Raw genomic sequence first — 15,370 nt, 5'->3', positions numbered from 1 at the left:
GCTACGCCACTGGTCAATATTTGGGTTTTTTCTGCAACTGACCTCCCAAAAACGTCGGTAGTCTCTCTGCCAAGTAAAAATGAACCAACCCTAAAGGACAAACCAATGAGACAGATGTCATAAAGAAAATAACAACAACTCGCTTTGAAATGTCCACAATATACAATTAACTTTATCAAATTCTGCAGGCAATATATTGCACATATACAGACACCTTTGTAATGAGTTTTGTAATCTCTATTCGTAACCCAATGAAAATGACGTAAGGTGCATTGTGTAGTACAGGTTAATATTTGTCAATAACCAACAGATCATTAGAATGCATTACATGAATTTAAACGTTATTTACAATTTAAGGTTTAAATTGACACTGCATTGGATAATCAAGTACCACAAAGTGGCCCGTCATGCATTATAAGCAAAAATATAGATAGACCTTCTATAGACTATTTGCTTTAAAATAGGTTGATTGTATACGGGCACATGCAAAAACAAAAACCTACTAAAACTTATCGTTACTGTGTAGCAAATACTTCTCTTTAGCCGATATAACAAAAGCATCTTTTGTTGAAAGTAAAATGAATAAAAACAGTCAGCCTCTGTCTGGATTCAATGTGCAAATTGTTTTTAAAAAAAAAACTTAGAATGATAACTGAACACAGAAATTGTTACAGAAAGGCATACTGATGAAACGTGCCAGAATATATGTTGTATACATGTACATCAAGGCTATGATGTGTGAATCATGATAGATTTGACACAGAGAAATTGACTGAGAATAAAACAAGGGCCTAATTTCATTCAAAGGATGGAAACCAGTCAGGAGCAGTGTACTAAACATGCTATTTTAGTTGGTGTAAACCTGTTTTAGTTTTGCTTACTACTAATGAAGTTTGCGGTTACACCACGTGGAATAATCTCTTTTGAGAAGTGTGGTTCTGAAAAGAACTGGTCTGCATGCTTTGATCGTCTTCAGGAATCGTATTTCTGTTTTTGCATGACAAATTAGGAACATTTCAGTGCTTGGAAACGTCGGCAGTTATACACACTGGCTTTCATCAAGTTTAAAACAAGCTCTGAATGTATAAATATTTTGAAGTACCGAAAAACAATTCTCACAGCAAATGAAACAACAAATTACTTTTTGAACAGACATATATCAATTTGCATGATTCCCAGACGAAAAAGCCATCACACGAGCAGCAGGCGAGTGAATCAAACTGCAGACCCTGCACTTCCATGAAATCACGTCCGCCGTGTCAAAACCTCAAATTTTAACAGCCGATCTCCTAACCTACTTTTCCAGACCCCGCTAAACTTGTTTTCATCTTCAGATAATCATCTGTTCAGGAAGTGCAATTTGGGTGCATTTTTTTCCTTCCTCGGTTCCTTCAAACCTAACAACAATGACCGCACTGTCCACTATGTCCTCTGTTCTAATTAAAACCGTCTGAAAATCAAGTTCTCTGGGGCATGTTTCGATATGATGACTACGATTACCAATGTCATCAAAAGGTTTGTGCCAGGAAGCTCAAATTAAGCAGAATCGTTCTTGGCAAACAGTTGGAATTGATTTGTTTTAATGTGTTTTGAAATTGTTGAACTGGCTAGAAAATACATGGAATTTTGCAAAGCCCAGTTTACATGTAGTTCTGGTTTTTATATTTGGCAAACATAATTTTTTTTATTGGCAAAAGAGAAATTTAAAAGTGGACAATTTGCTGGGCTGAGGTGCTAGTAGTAGTATGGGATAATGTAAAAAAAAAAGCAATTTAAACAATTCTTGGAACAATAAATAAATCATCAAAAACCAGATATGTGACCAGATATGTGACCAGAGAGGTAAGAAGAAAAGCGGCAAACTGCAAAAATCATCAAGAAACTATCACACTTAGTGCCAATAATGAACTTTTAACTCTTAAATTGTTTCGGAAAAAAATGGTCCTATAGATTTCTGGTAAATACTTAAATACAGGTATTTCATTTAAAGGGAAAATACAACATTTGCAAACATCACAAAATAAAACTACCAAATCATTTTGAAATACCTTGCTGGACTGTTAGTGAATGACAGTGTAAAGCATCCTGTAAAATCATGGCACCTGGTATACTGTCATTTTCAAAAAAAGTGGTATTTTTTTTGTATCAATTTCTGGCTTTTTTTTCTTCAAATACTGGCCCCAATTGACCATCGCACTTGTTTGCAATCGATTACACACCTATGAACGGGTACAAGCCAGCTAGACTGGTTCCCTGACCTTACAATTCCCCAATGTATGTAAACTGCTCTGTTTCTTCTTATATGGAGTCAGGGAACCAGACTACAGGAAAGTGATTGTTTTTCTTGGTTTTTATAGCATTTTTGAACCCAAAACCTCAAAAAGTCAGTATAACTATATTTGCTATATATTTCCAACCCCCCATTTCCATCCATTTCTGAAAATTACAGCAAAAGCAAATGATGTATATTCCCTTTAAATAAACAACTTGCAGAATATTTTTTTATGAATAATCATTTCGTTCCAGCAGTGTCATTTTATATCTGCCTTACTTGATATGTCAACCAATTCTTGTCAATAAAACCTTTTGAGCCAACATTTTCCCAATATTAGCACTGCACCTGACCAATAGCTCTACATATTGTCTGTATATCTACATGTACATCAGTGAATTTATGGAGCAGTTATACAGTACAGCCTCTTTACTCAAGCCATTCACATATTATGTGCTTAAACCTTATGTAGGCAAAGCATTGTCAGTTTACCCTGTTCAGTGGTGTTTACTCCTCAGCCCATATTAAGACATAATTCTATACACCCGGCCAATTAAATTCCCATAGCCATTCTTTGGTACATAACACACTGTTTGCTCCTCTATGACACATTCATGGAAGGTGTAGGGTTACAGCGTGCGGTGACCGAATTTATGTGACATCCAACTTTTACTTTCAGTTCTCCTTGTCTGAAAAAAATTCCAATTTGCGAATGACGAAGTGACACACGCTGTGAACTTGAGTTTAACTCGGGCATGAAAGGGCCAACAACTGGCAAATTACTGGAGACAAATGTTGTTGAACTAGGTTAAAGATTTGAGGAATTTACGAATATCTAGCATGTCTAGAAGGGTAAAAGTGGTACAGTTATGTACCTACATGTACAGTGATAATAATTTTGTTTCAAATCCTATAATTTATAAACCGGTAAATTCAAAAGAAACAAACTGTTTTCTCTTTCAGACATTAAAAGAGTACATATTCATATCCGGGAATTTTTTTTAAATTTGAATCAAATTTTGTAGTGTGTATTCTAATCAATTCTCCAATGTTGAAAATTGACAGTAAGACAATATCATCAATGAATTTTGCTATCATGTGTGCGCATCGGTGTAGAACAACCCTCACTAGTTGTCACATGCACATGTACTCTGAAACTTTGACGAAGTTTTAATAACATCCAGTCATTCTGTTTATGATGCCCATATGCAGGACCATATCCATGTACCGCACTGTGTAGATGTTGTTTCCATGGAGGTACATGTACATGTAAGGACATACCAAAAGATAAAGAAATTTTACCAGGGCTTTGAAAACCTTGCTTAATCTCTCAAAGCATGTACAGGGAAGTTATCCCCGACATGCACAGCCAGTACAATAGACAGGTGCGGAGCGATGTTTGACACAAAAGAAATTTGCAAGGTTCCTCACTACATCACCTGGGCCGCTGACAAAGAACTGTTTGACACTTCAATGGAAAATTTGGCGTCCTTACATCACCTACACAAAAAGGGGAAATATGATTGCGTGCCAGAAAGGTATTTACATGTACCTCCTGAAGAGCGCAGGCCAGAAATCATCATATGAGGCGGAAATGATTGTTCCTGACAAATTTTTATAAAAAAAATGCTGCTGAAATATTCCTACTTGCTAGAGGTACAGCCCCACTAACAATGGTGTACAAGAATAAAAGTGTATATGAATAATGCAAATCAAATGAAATACAAATTATTATAATCAGTACTGCTATAATAATAATAAGGTCTAGTGATAAAACCAACAACAAAAACTTTCATATTGTACAGTTTGATGAATATAAACAGTATATTAAATATCAAATTAAAAAATGCTTTTAACAAGGCAAAATTGTTTTTCATATTTATCCTCATTATACTTTGGCATACACGGACGTCCATTGTTAGTGTACACAATGGAAATTCTTTAGCGATTTCCTTCCACTTGGTTGAAGGTTCGCCGACTACAAATTTGGGAACACCTTTGCAGATACCGGTACAACCAAAAGTTCAAGTTGCATTTATTTGCTTATGAATGAACGTTTTACTTATCAGTGGGTGTGTATTGATATGATTGTCCAACAATTATTACAGTGTAACTCCAAGGATACCGTGCAGAGTACTGCACTTTGGCTTTTAACATTGAGGACACTGAATGGACACAAATGCATAAAGATAAGGGGTGCTTAAGTAAGCCACTTCAACAGAACAGCAAATATTATTAGCTATTTCACCTCTCATTTTGGTAGGGGCATAATTTTCTAGAATAAGTTATCAAGAATTTATGGCCGGAAGTTCATTTGGGAGAGTCCAAATGAAGTGTTCCTCAAATACTTGGATTCTGTCTGTGTGTGTGTTTTGGAAGAACAATGTTATGGTAACTTGCCACTAGAATAATATTCCATGAAATCCTGGCAACTGCAACAGGACACTTTGTTTGAGGGAGAGCTGCCCAATGCAATTAAAGCCCTTTTAAACTTAGCACTATTATTAAACTGTGCAATATGGAATCAGTGATAAAGTCGATCCTCAACACAACAGAGACAGTATTAGGGGTGGCTTAAGAACTGCAGACACTGTAACTATGATTCAGCCACAACAAAATGAATTGAACAATTTTTTAGAAAGTTGCAAAAATGCATTGTAGATATACAGGGTGAGTCAAAAAAAGCGGAACCCAAACCCCAAATAGTATATTTCATATTTTAAAAAAAATGTAGCACCAAAAACAATAATGACTGGAAAGCCAATTTCATAAGCTACTTTTAGATGAAAAAATTACTGCAATTGGTCAATCCGTTCAAAGAATATCACCATTTAAACACAATGACCCTAAAACCTGTCTCGTCCAAAAATGCGATTTCAACAATCGTCGTCACAATTGTCTTCAAACATCACCAGCGATGAAATCTTAGTTTAAACGTTAACAATATGCAACAAAGTCCTTTTGAAGGCCCGTCTTTTCAAAAAGTAGATTTTATAAATCATATTGTTTGCCTAACCAGGGTTGTTAATAAAGATATTGTGTACTATAGTTGGTGACAGTTGTTGGAACAAGTATTCTGTGTGATTTTCTTTGTTGTTCCAAACAGTCAAAACACACAATAAATTGATTTTTTTTGGACGAGACAGGTTTTAGGGTCATTGCGTTTAAATGTTGATATTCTTTGAACGGATTGAGCAATTTCAGTAATTTTTTCATCTACAAGTAGCTTTTGAAATTGGCTTTCCAGTCATTATTAGTTTTGGTGCTACATATTTTGTTAAATATGAAATATATTGTTTGGGGTTTGGGTTCCACTTTTTTTGACTCACCCTGTACAATCGGCAAGAAAAACACTTGAAGCATCAAGATTTTGTTGCTGCTGCAACACCTACATGTATCTAAAGAGAAAGACTTGATATGTCGGTAGAAAAGATTGAGGCTAACTGGCTTACATATTCCAGTAAAGTTTACAGCATGTTGTATTATTGTCCTTCGGGTTAAGCACCAAATGCATCTCCAACAAGGCATACATGTCAGTATCAACACACATCAACCTCGCATAGTACCAGGGAACAATGACACTGCTAAGAACGCAATATTCTGTGAACTAAAGAACCTTTCACCCTACCATAAATCTCCTTGTTAGACCTGGGGCCGATTTCACAAAACCTGTCTCATCTTGCTACTCATCTTAGGCCTTACAGACGAGTTCCCGCTCTGAGATCAATCCTAGCTAAGACACGTCCTAAGACTGATTTCACTGAACACATCTTAAGCAAGACACATCAAAATTACCAATTTGATGGCTGTTTCATGTTTGTTTTTAACGCTTGACTAAACAGTCGTTGAAAAGAAACAATTAGCAAAACCAATTTCCTGCGTGTGTGCATAGAACAGGAACTTTCGACTGGAAAATGTCTGTACTCCCCGGTTCATCATTCTATTTCGAAAACCTAAAGTCCTTCCTTTTTTTTGAAGTCGACTAGGTGTTGGCGTACATGTATAATTACATTTTGTGAACATGTTATTTTCATTCAAACTACCCATGTGTCAGAAATCTTTTCAAATCTGTTTCTTCCGGTACAGCGTTTTTTTTCCTTTGAAACTATGGCTCTAGGCCAACACTCGTCTTAAACGAGAAGACATTGCAATGATGTCCACAGGATATCCAAATTAACACACTATTCCTGCGATAAGACAACCCTAAGACCAAGTTAAGATGAGTTCAGCCCGGTTGAACACGTCTTAAGTTTGGTGAAATCAATCCTAGGATGAGTCGCGAGATAAGACGAGTTATTGAACACGTCTTAAGTTTGGTGAAATCAATCCTAGGACGAGTCGCGAGATAAGACGAGTTACCCTTCCTAATACACGTCTTAGCGTTTCGTGAAATCGGCCCCAGGCTTCTACGCAGGTCTAGAGTTCTACGTGGGTTAAATCCAAAATCCAAAATCTGCAGCCGTCCCGTGTACAAACGGGTGTAAGTGTGAACGTCTCACCAATAGTCCAAGTAATGGTTGTACTTCAATGGCACGGTAAATAACACGATAAGCATACATGACTTTTTGTAAATACATATTACAAATATGAATGCAGTTCTGAACATCGAAAAACTAGCCATGCAGTAATTTTTCAAAAGGTCAAACCCAAGACGGGCTTATAATGAGCTGTACAAACTAAAAATAAAGAAAAAAAAACAATTTGAAAAATACAAAATCTTTTAGACTTTTTTTTTAAAACATATCTGAATACTCATTTTGATTGTCACAGCTACACATTTGATGTGAATAAAGCTTTTTCTACATGTATAACTACTTTTTGGGTAAAAATTCAACAAAACCAATATTTAGATCAAAGTTATGCAAGGTAATACACAGTGAGAAAGCACTGACGGGCAGATAGAAAAGACTAATAGATATGAAAGTTGTTAACAATAAAAAAAAAGTCAATATACATGTGAAGAAAGAAATGTAACTGGCCCCTATGTGATTGTCTTCACCTTAATGACAAATACAAAACATTGCTCCAGGCGACAGCCTTGGCTTTTGCCTGGTATCAACCATTCGCCACCTTCGGTATATTATATCCTTTAAATTACATATCTTTATGCATTCATTGTGGTGCACGGAAATAAAACAAACCACCAAACAAAATTTTTCATTTTCTCTGTTTTAATTGCTTTAAAGAGTTGTAGATTAGCAATGCATTCATATGTTATAGTTTACTTGTAAGAATTTTTTTTTTTGGTTCATTTTTCCTTTTTCTTAAAAAATAAAATAAAAAAAATTAACGCAAGAACATCTCTTTGAGTTTTCCTCACATTGTGAATGCCAAAGCAAAAAATCTCTCGACAACCAATCTCTTGAAGAAAAAAATGTGCCTGTACAACTCATCCCAGCTAATAATCAGACACACTCCGTTCTTTGGTTTCACCATAATCAGTTCCTTACTTCCCCTCCAAAACCATCCCCTGTTCCAATCATCGTTAAAACAAAAAACCAAACAAAAAAGAATTGCCGCAACTGATCACTCCAGGATGTGTGATGAATAATTGGCCCCAACATTCATGTGTTGTGGCCGACAAAATAAACTCCGAGCCTTCTGTTTATTTTTCGGAGGAAGTAATCCACGACAGGTCCGGAGTCGCATGCCTCATCAATTTGCCAACTATACAAGCAATTTTTTCCCTGACTTTTAAGAGACGAGATGGAGGGGGGGGGGGGTGTTGCACTTTTTTCTTTTGATGGACTGCACCTTGTCTAATTAATTTAAAGGTCGAGCCGGAGGTATTTCATTTCCTGGACCGAGGTCTGCTTGTTAGGAATTCATCAATAAGACGAATAAATAAATAAAGATGTGCGGCGAGCTGGGGATGATTTGCAGTGGGATATGCATGCGTCAGATGCAGACGGGTCGTAGCGGCAAAGTTAGTCATTATTACTTTGTATGTTTAGCAGACCGTGGAGCAAATAGTTCAAATGGCTCCATCTGTGGCTGCACTTTAATTAACAAGCCTTAAAACTGAGCTCAGGATCGATTTAAAAAAGCACGGTCCATGGCCCACGCAAGTTAATATCAAATTGCTGATATCGGACTGTGAATTCTCTCTCCCGACTGCTTGTTTTGGGTTCATGAAGTCAAGAGTGAAGGGTGTGGTCACAAGACATCACATATGTCACTTTTTTCTCTCCATTATTTCTCAAAACAATGCCAGGTTTGTCAGAATCGAGAATGTCAAACCCAGACTTTACAACACAATATTCGGATTCGAACCAGCCAACCGATCCCGTTAGCTCGGTGGTCGAGTGGTTAAGACATCTGCACTAGAAATCAGGAGGTCTTGGGTTCGAGTCCCACCCGAGTGATTTTTTCCAACTTTCACTTGGGAGGTAACACACTGAGTATACAGTGTTTATACATCGGTGAAGGGCAAAACCTAATTTGATAATATTCTGATGTGCAACACTGTCCTGTTTTCAAGATTGTGGCACATTTAGCATAATATCACGTGATAAAAACTACATGTAATTCAATGCTCAGTGTCATTCCACCCTGTGAAAATTGTCTTCTGTGGCAAGAATGTCATATACATGTACATTCTGTGCCAAGTTGTCCTTTCAAACAAAATCAATCAAATTCTGTTTTCATCAGTTAAGAGCTCCCAGCCTACAGTACATAAAGCAGGATTGACTGGCTGTGACTGTTTATGTAACTAGACACAGCCATGCTTTGACTGTAGGTGATTGATACACATAAGCCAGCTGTGTCTGCCACTTGCCTGTTTTTGTCTGTTGACTGAATTTCGCTAGGCACAGTGCTTGCTTGAAATATGATCTGTTTTGTGTTAAAAGTATAGCAGGGCAAGACGATTGATTTTCTGATTGCCTGTGACTGTTCAGATAGCAAGAGAGTTAAAATTTGTGAAAACAGTTGTGCGTCATCATTCAATTATTGTTTTAAACATGTATGCTATACAAGCATACAGTACATACGTGTACACATGTACAGTACATACCGGGTATGCTTCCCACAATGTACATGTAGGGGTCCACATTTTCGTCTGGCATGGGTTTGCCTTTAATACTTAAACAAACTGACAAGTTCGTAGACTATAACATTATCACTTTTTTGTGAACAAGTCACGCTATTTACTTCCCCAGAGAAAGAAATCAGGTTGTTTTCCCCATCATTTCATCTCCACCGCTCATCACATCTCTGTCTGCCTCACCAAGTCTGCCGTGCCACCTGACCGCCCGATACTATGTCTGGCACCTCTTGGACGATTCCGGGTACTTGACCTTCAGCTCCTCCTGAAAGTGGAGAAACAGCTCCTTGTTCCGCCGGTTCTCTTGGAGTTTGTGGGCGTGGTAGGCCGACTTCTCCTTGAAGCCCTTGTGGATGAGAAAGGCAGTGTCCAGCACGGCAAAGTTGTAGCCGGCTACGTGCATTTCACACACCTACAAGACAAAGTGGGGGAAAAAAAGAAAGGAGTTTAAGAAACAGAGCAATAATTTGAGTCGAATGTATTAGGTTTGTTACAGCAGCACCTGGCGGTCATTTGAAATTCATTTATTCGTTTCTTCCTGCCACCTTATCTCAAATCACCATCCTTCCCCACGGAGCACATTTGTCAGGTCTACAAGATCCACAAAAGAGATTCCAAGCCAACAGAGTGGATGGATAAAAACTCCAGAGAATAAGTTTGGAGGAAACTCAATCATGACTGAGGAGACAAATAAACGTTAGCGTACCGTACTTGATGGCCCTCGGGCAGAATTTAAATGCAAACTTTTTTTTTCCACAGATTTCTCATCAAGTGATAAATCCTAAAAACACCATGGTAAGATGAAGTCAACTCCTGAAGGGATTCTTTTTAAGTGATTGATAACAGCAAGTAACAATGGATGCGCATGTGAATGAACTACTAAATATGAATACACCACAATCTGCAATATGTACATGGATTGTCCTGGTCCATTGTGAAAACATTGATCAATTCTCTGGCCTCATTAATGCAAAGTTCATATTATTTTTAAGTAATATTTTTGTAGCCAAAAATAGTTCTCTGGAGATATGACTTTTAATGGCAAAGGGAAATCTAGAATGAGTTGCAAAATAACACAATACATAATAGCAAGTCCACTGAGAGTACCCGTAAATAATAGCAGGCATGATGAATATGGCTGGGTTTATCTTGAGAGAGTCATGTACAATGTATTGTACTGTACAACCAAAAGCAAGCTAAAATGGATCTACCCGGTACATATAGACTGAAAATTTGGGCAAACTCTCTTGAGGACGACGACGTTCTTTCTCGAATTTTAACGTGCAATTTGTGTAAAAGTCGTCGTTGGGGGCAGCAAACAAAACATAGTAAATCGTGACGTAATAAACAGGACTCGTTTATACTACGCTGCATCGGGAGTCCTGTTTATTACGTCACGATTTACTATGTTTTGTTTGCTGCCCCCTACGACGACTTTTACACAAATTGCACGTTCGGGTCGAAACAGGACCTGAAAAACAGCTCTCAAAAGTACCTTTTGTACTCATTTCATGACAGACACAATAGTCGTTTTTATTTCATCACACCTTAGGTTACATATACCCAAAAAATGACGGAAATGTCTTCGAGCATTCCACAAACTCTTTAAAGAACTATTCATAGTTTAATTTCTGATGTGTTTTAAATGCCAACTTCATAAATATTGTCAATCTACAGACGGGAGTCCACTCGCCCTGAATATTCCACGACACACTCATGTAAAGTTCTTCACCCCGCAAAACCGGCATGATTGACAGGTGCCATATTACTGAACACATCCAGATCCAGACAGGACGAAGGGGGAACAAAATGGATTACTGAGGTTTGAAATTAACAAGACTGATGCAGCCGGTGCCCTTTGAATACATCAGTCACCGACTGAATTCATTTGCACCTCTCTCAAATGCAAAAGGGCAGAGGGGGAAAAAAATGGAAACATCAAAAGCCAGAGACGTTTGAGCTGTTAAAGGGAATGTACAACATTTGCTTTTGCTGAAATTTTCCAACATAAATGGATTTGGGAGATTAGTATGTGATAGAAAATATTGTTAAACTGACTCGTGTCACGTTTTGGGCTTGTAGATGCTGGAAAAACCAGGAAAACCAATCATGTTCCTGTAGTCTGGTTCCCTGACCCCACTTAAGATGAAACGAAGCAATTTAAAGACTTTGGGGAATTGTAAGGTCAGATAATCAGTCTACATGTAGCAGGCTTGTACCCTTTTCACAGGTGTGTAATCAATTGCAAAGAAAATGCGAAATAACTAAATACGGTATGAAAACTTAGAAGCAGTTTTTGAAAAAAGCCAGTTTTCTCCAACGCTGGTCGGCCGACCAGCGTTGGAAAATACAATTTTTCTTTGAAATGTCAGCACACCAAGAGCCACAATTTTACAGGATGCTTTAGACTGTCATTCCCTAACAGTTCAGAAGGTATTTTGTGATAATTTGATCATTTCGTTTTTTGATGTTTGCAAATGTTGTATCTTCCCTTTAAGACAGCTTCCAGTACCTGCTTGACTCGCTGCTATTCACATGAAATTCCAATATCTTCCTGTGCAATCATCACAAACGCGCAATTTACAAAGGGTGAAAAATATCCTGATTGGGTTGGTGACAGAAGGAATTCAAGACCAGGGATCGATTTCATGGCTCTGCTAGTTCTGCTAACCATGGAATTCCACACTAATAGTCCCACTGTGTGCTTACACTTGCTGGCACAAAACGCTATCAAACCCAGACTTTAAAGAGAATGTACATCATTGGCTTTCGTTGTAATTTTCAGAAATGAACTATTTGAAGGGTTAGTATAATAGATAAAATATTGTTACACCGACATGTTTGAAGTTTTGTGTTCGAAAATGCTGAAAAAAACAAGCAAAACAAAACTGTTCAAGTAGTCTGGTTCCCTGATTCCACTAAAGATGAAATGGATCAATGTATAGATGCCGGAAAATTGTAAGGTAAGGGAACCAGTCTTGCTAGCCTGCACCCGTTCATGAACATGTAACAAATAGCAAACCAAATTTGGATTTAAGAAATGGTAAATTAGGACTAAGGAGCAGTAGTTGAAAAATAGTTAGGTTTTTTCAACGGTGGTCGGCCGACCACCGTTGGAAATTTATACAAAAATACCACTTTTCTTGAAAATGACTTCACACCAGGTGCCATAATTTTACAGGATGCTTAAGACTGTCATTTACCAACATCCTAAGGTATTTCGTAAACATTTGGTAGTTTTGTTTTTTGATGTTTTTCAAATGTTGTATATTCTGTAAGACACTATATTCGGATGTGCAACATTGTCCTGTTTTCAAGATTGCGGCACATACATGTAGCACTTGATTTTCAATACTCAGTGTCATTCCACCCTATAAAAACTGTCTTCAGTGGCAAAAAATAAAAGAAGCAGGAATTACGCGCATTATACTTGCGAAAGCATTCATGAGTCTTCATTTAACTATTGTTTACATAAGTACAAGCAAACATGTACATTGTGCATACATGTACATGTACATTTCCTTCCCACAACAGGGTCCATGTTTTTCTTTCAGCATGGGTTTGCCTTTAACAAACCTAACAGGTTCTTACGTTGTAATATTTTCACGTTTTCGTGTGAATAAGTCACGCTATTTAATTCCCCAGAGAAAGAAATCAGGGGTTTTTTTTTTCAGACTTTCATCTCCACTGCTCATCACACCTCTGTCTGCCTAACCAAGTCTGCCGTGGTGACCACCCAATACTATGCCTGGCACCTCTTGGACGAGTCCACTTACAGTGCTGGCACAAAAAAAATCTGCACTTGTAAGCACAAAATCCATACTTTATACAATGCCAAATGTCCTTTCACACCATGAAATAAATGTCTGTCTTAGTACCGTAAGCAGAATCATTCTGCTTTAATTAGGATAGATTCTCTATAAATGGTACGCAGAGTCCGCCAAACCGGTCCCCGACTGGCGACAAGTTGGGACCACTCTTATTTTTCTGTGCAACCGCCATTGATTCTGATGTATATTCAGAGCCCAACGCCCAGGATCAAATATCACGTGGCCAGGCAGGAACCCCCTGCAGGCTTCTGAAGCGAGACGAGAGACCTGGCAACGGACCGGACAACGGTACCAGCCTACTGATGACAAAGGACGATAAAGACGAATGCTAGCATACTGATAGCGGCGGGGGAGTAGCTAAATCAATCCCACGGAAGACAAAAACACCTGCCTCGCCATTCAAATACATGTAATTGGCAAATTGGCCTTGGGTATGAAATTTGCACTTCCATCAAAAGGAAAGGGATCGGTAATGTTCCATCGAAAGTGCAACTTTTAAGATGATTCAATTTCTTTCCACTTTATAAAATACCGGTAGTGCAGGTTTACTTTCTGTTTCCAGCAGATCACTTCAATTTGGAAGATGCATAATGTTCTCTTAACAAAGCCAACCTCATGTTGCAATTTGTCCACCAAATTTGAAATGAATAGGCACAGTACATGAACATCTTATTAAAGCAAAATTTATATCAACATGTTTTATGATTTCTTAACCAACATTTCTGTAGCCTTCTGATGCAAAAAAAAGGAGGCAAATGACCATTAACTTCAGGAGGAAACTCAGGCCCCAAAGATGTGCAACCAACTGCACGTTGCGTTGGTGGTGTATAACCCCACTAGAACAGAAAGACTGTTCATTAAAGTTCTTTGATTTTTTTAAACTATAAATTATTTTCTTTAAGTGCACATTTACATATATTTCACGATTACGATAGAGTGCAATGTAAAGCTACAACAAATAATATCAACTGTTTTTCATATTGACTAGATGAATTTGACTAAGGACAAAAGGGGTTGCCTGTTTCCTACACGAAAGTGGCCCACAGGGTATATAAGGTATCAATTTCAAAAATATATCCAAATTAAGAAACCTAACAAGAATCCTGGGTGGACATTACTGATGCTCTAGATAACATGCAGATTGTATGCGTCTGGAATGAGGAGTGTCTCAACCGTGTTAATGGCATCTTGCGATAAACAGGTGAATCATCGCAAGGAGTGTGAATTTACATCCCAGACCGCAGGTACATATTTATGCGTCCGCATATTTGCATATTTGTCACCATGGATGTGCTCTATCTTCATCTGAAGAAATTGGTGTCTGCGGATAGTTTGCGATAATGTGTGATTTGACTGATGACTGGTAATAACATTTACAAATACGGACCATCAGTGATGAACACAACCTGTCGTACAAGATAAATAGTACTTGCATACAATTGTGCATTTTACATTTTAGGTTTTAGAACAGACAATGCTAGAATTCTACACAATGTACATGTACATGTACATGTCACCTATCTACATGTACAATATGAATGACCACAAAAACTGTCGGGAAAAAAACCTGAGGTACAAAATGTACATGAAGCCCCATCAAGTTTGAGCTGTGCAATTATGGTGCAATTACTGCGTACCAATAAATTACGGTATATTTTTTCAGACAAAACTGGTAAAGTGGTTGTTATAGAAGTAAACATCCAATGTCGGACCATAATTTCACTCTGTAATATTTCCGTATTAGATAGTTTCAGAGATTGAAAACAAAAAAAATGAAAATAAAAACTTATTATGGTTTTTCTTTCTGTATGAAACAATAGTTTTCCTAATGCACCACTTGCAGAGTTCCTGCCTTCCTCTAACATTATAAAAGCTACAGTCCATCATTTGCAGCTATCCAAAAAGTAACTGGCGTAATTATTGTTAAAATACATACGTGGTTGAAAGATAGTAATGGGACTAAAACTTACCCTGTGAAATTATTATTTTTGGCAAGCTGTCATCAGTGCTGAAGAAATCAATAAAAGAAGGCCTTTCCAAAGGTGCTTCTGAAGATGCACCGTTGGAAATTTCGCTAAGTACATGTAGTACGTTTTTTTATTCGGCGAAGCACGTGCAAGCGTTGACACGACACACACGCGCGCGCGGTTGCTATAATTCGTTGGATCGGTGCGCGACATTGCGTAGCTGCAATCGGCTCAGTGAGAACATGTCTCGGACACT

At 37.8% G+C, this 15,370-nt stretch overlaps 1 protein-coding gene and 1 non-coding gene across 2 annotated transcripts in view; one reads left to right on the top strand and one right to left on the bottom strand.

The window, feature by feature from the left end:
- Nucleotides 1-8,563: 8,563 nt before the first annotated feature.
- On the top strand, nt 8,564-8,637 carry Trnas-aga. The gene has a single exon. It is a non-coding gene; the product is annotated as a tRNA-Ser (tRNA).
- A 759-nt stretch (nt 8,638-9,396) lies between these two features.
- Nucleotides 9,397-15,370, bottom strand: part of LOC119741141 (beta-1,4-glucuronyltransferase 1-like) — a 55,696-nt gene continuing 49,722 nt past the window's right edge. Inside the window, exon 4 of the mRNA XM_038216839.1 lies at nt 9,397-9,729. Coding sequence (XP_038072767.1) covers nt 9,532-9,729 — 198 coding nt within the window. The 3' untranslated portion in view covers nt 9,397-9,531. The remainder of the gene's footprint in view (nt 9,730-15,370) is intronic.

The sequence above is a fragment of the Patiria miniata genome, unplaced genomic scaffold, assembly GCF_015706575.1.
Source record: "Patiria miniata isolate m_02_andy unplaced genomic scaffold, ASM1570657v1 HiC_scaffold_5, whole genome shotgun sequence".
NCBI lineage: Eukaryota > Metazoa > Echinodermata > Asteroidea > Valvatida > Asterinidae > Patiria > Patiria miniata.
Note: the sequence above shows the minus strand (reverse complement) of the source record. Positions and strands in the feature narration are given on the sequence as shown.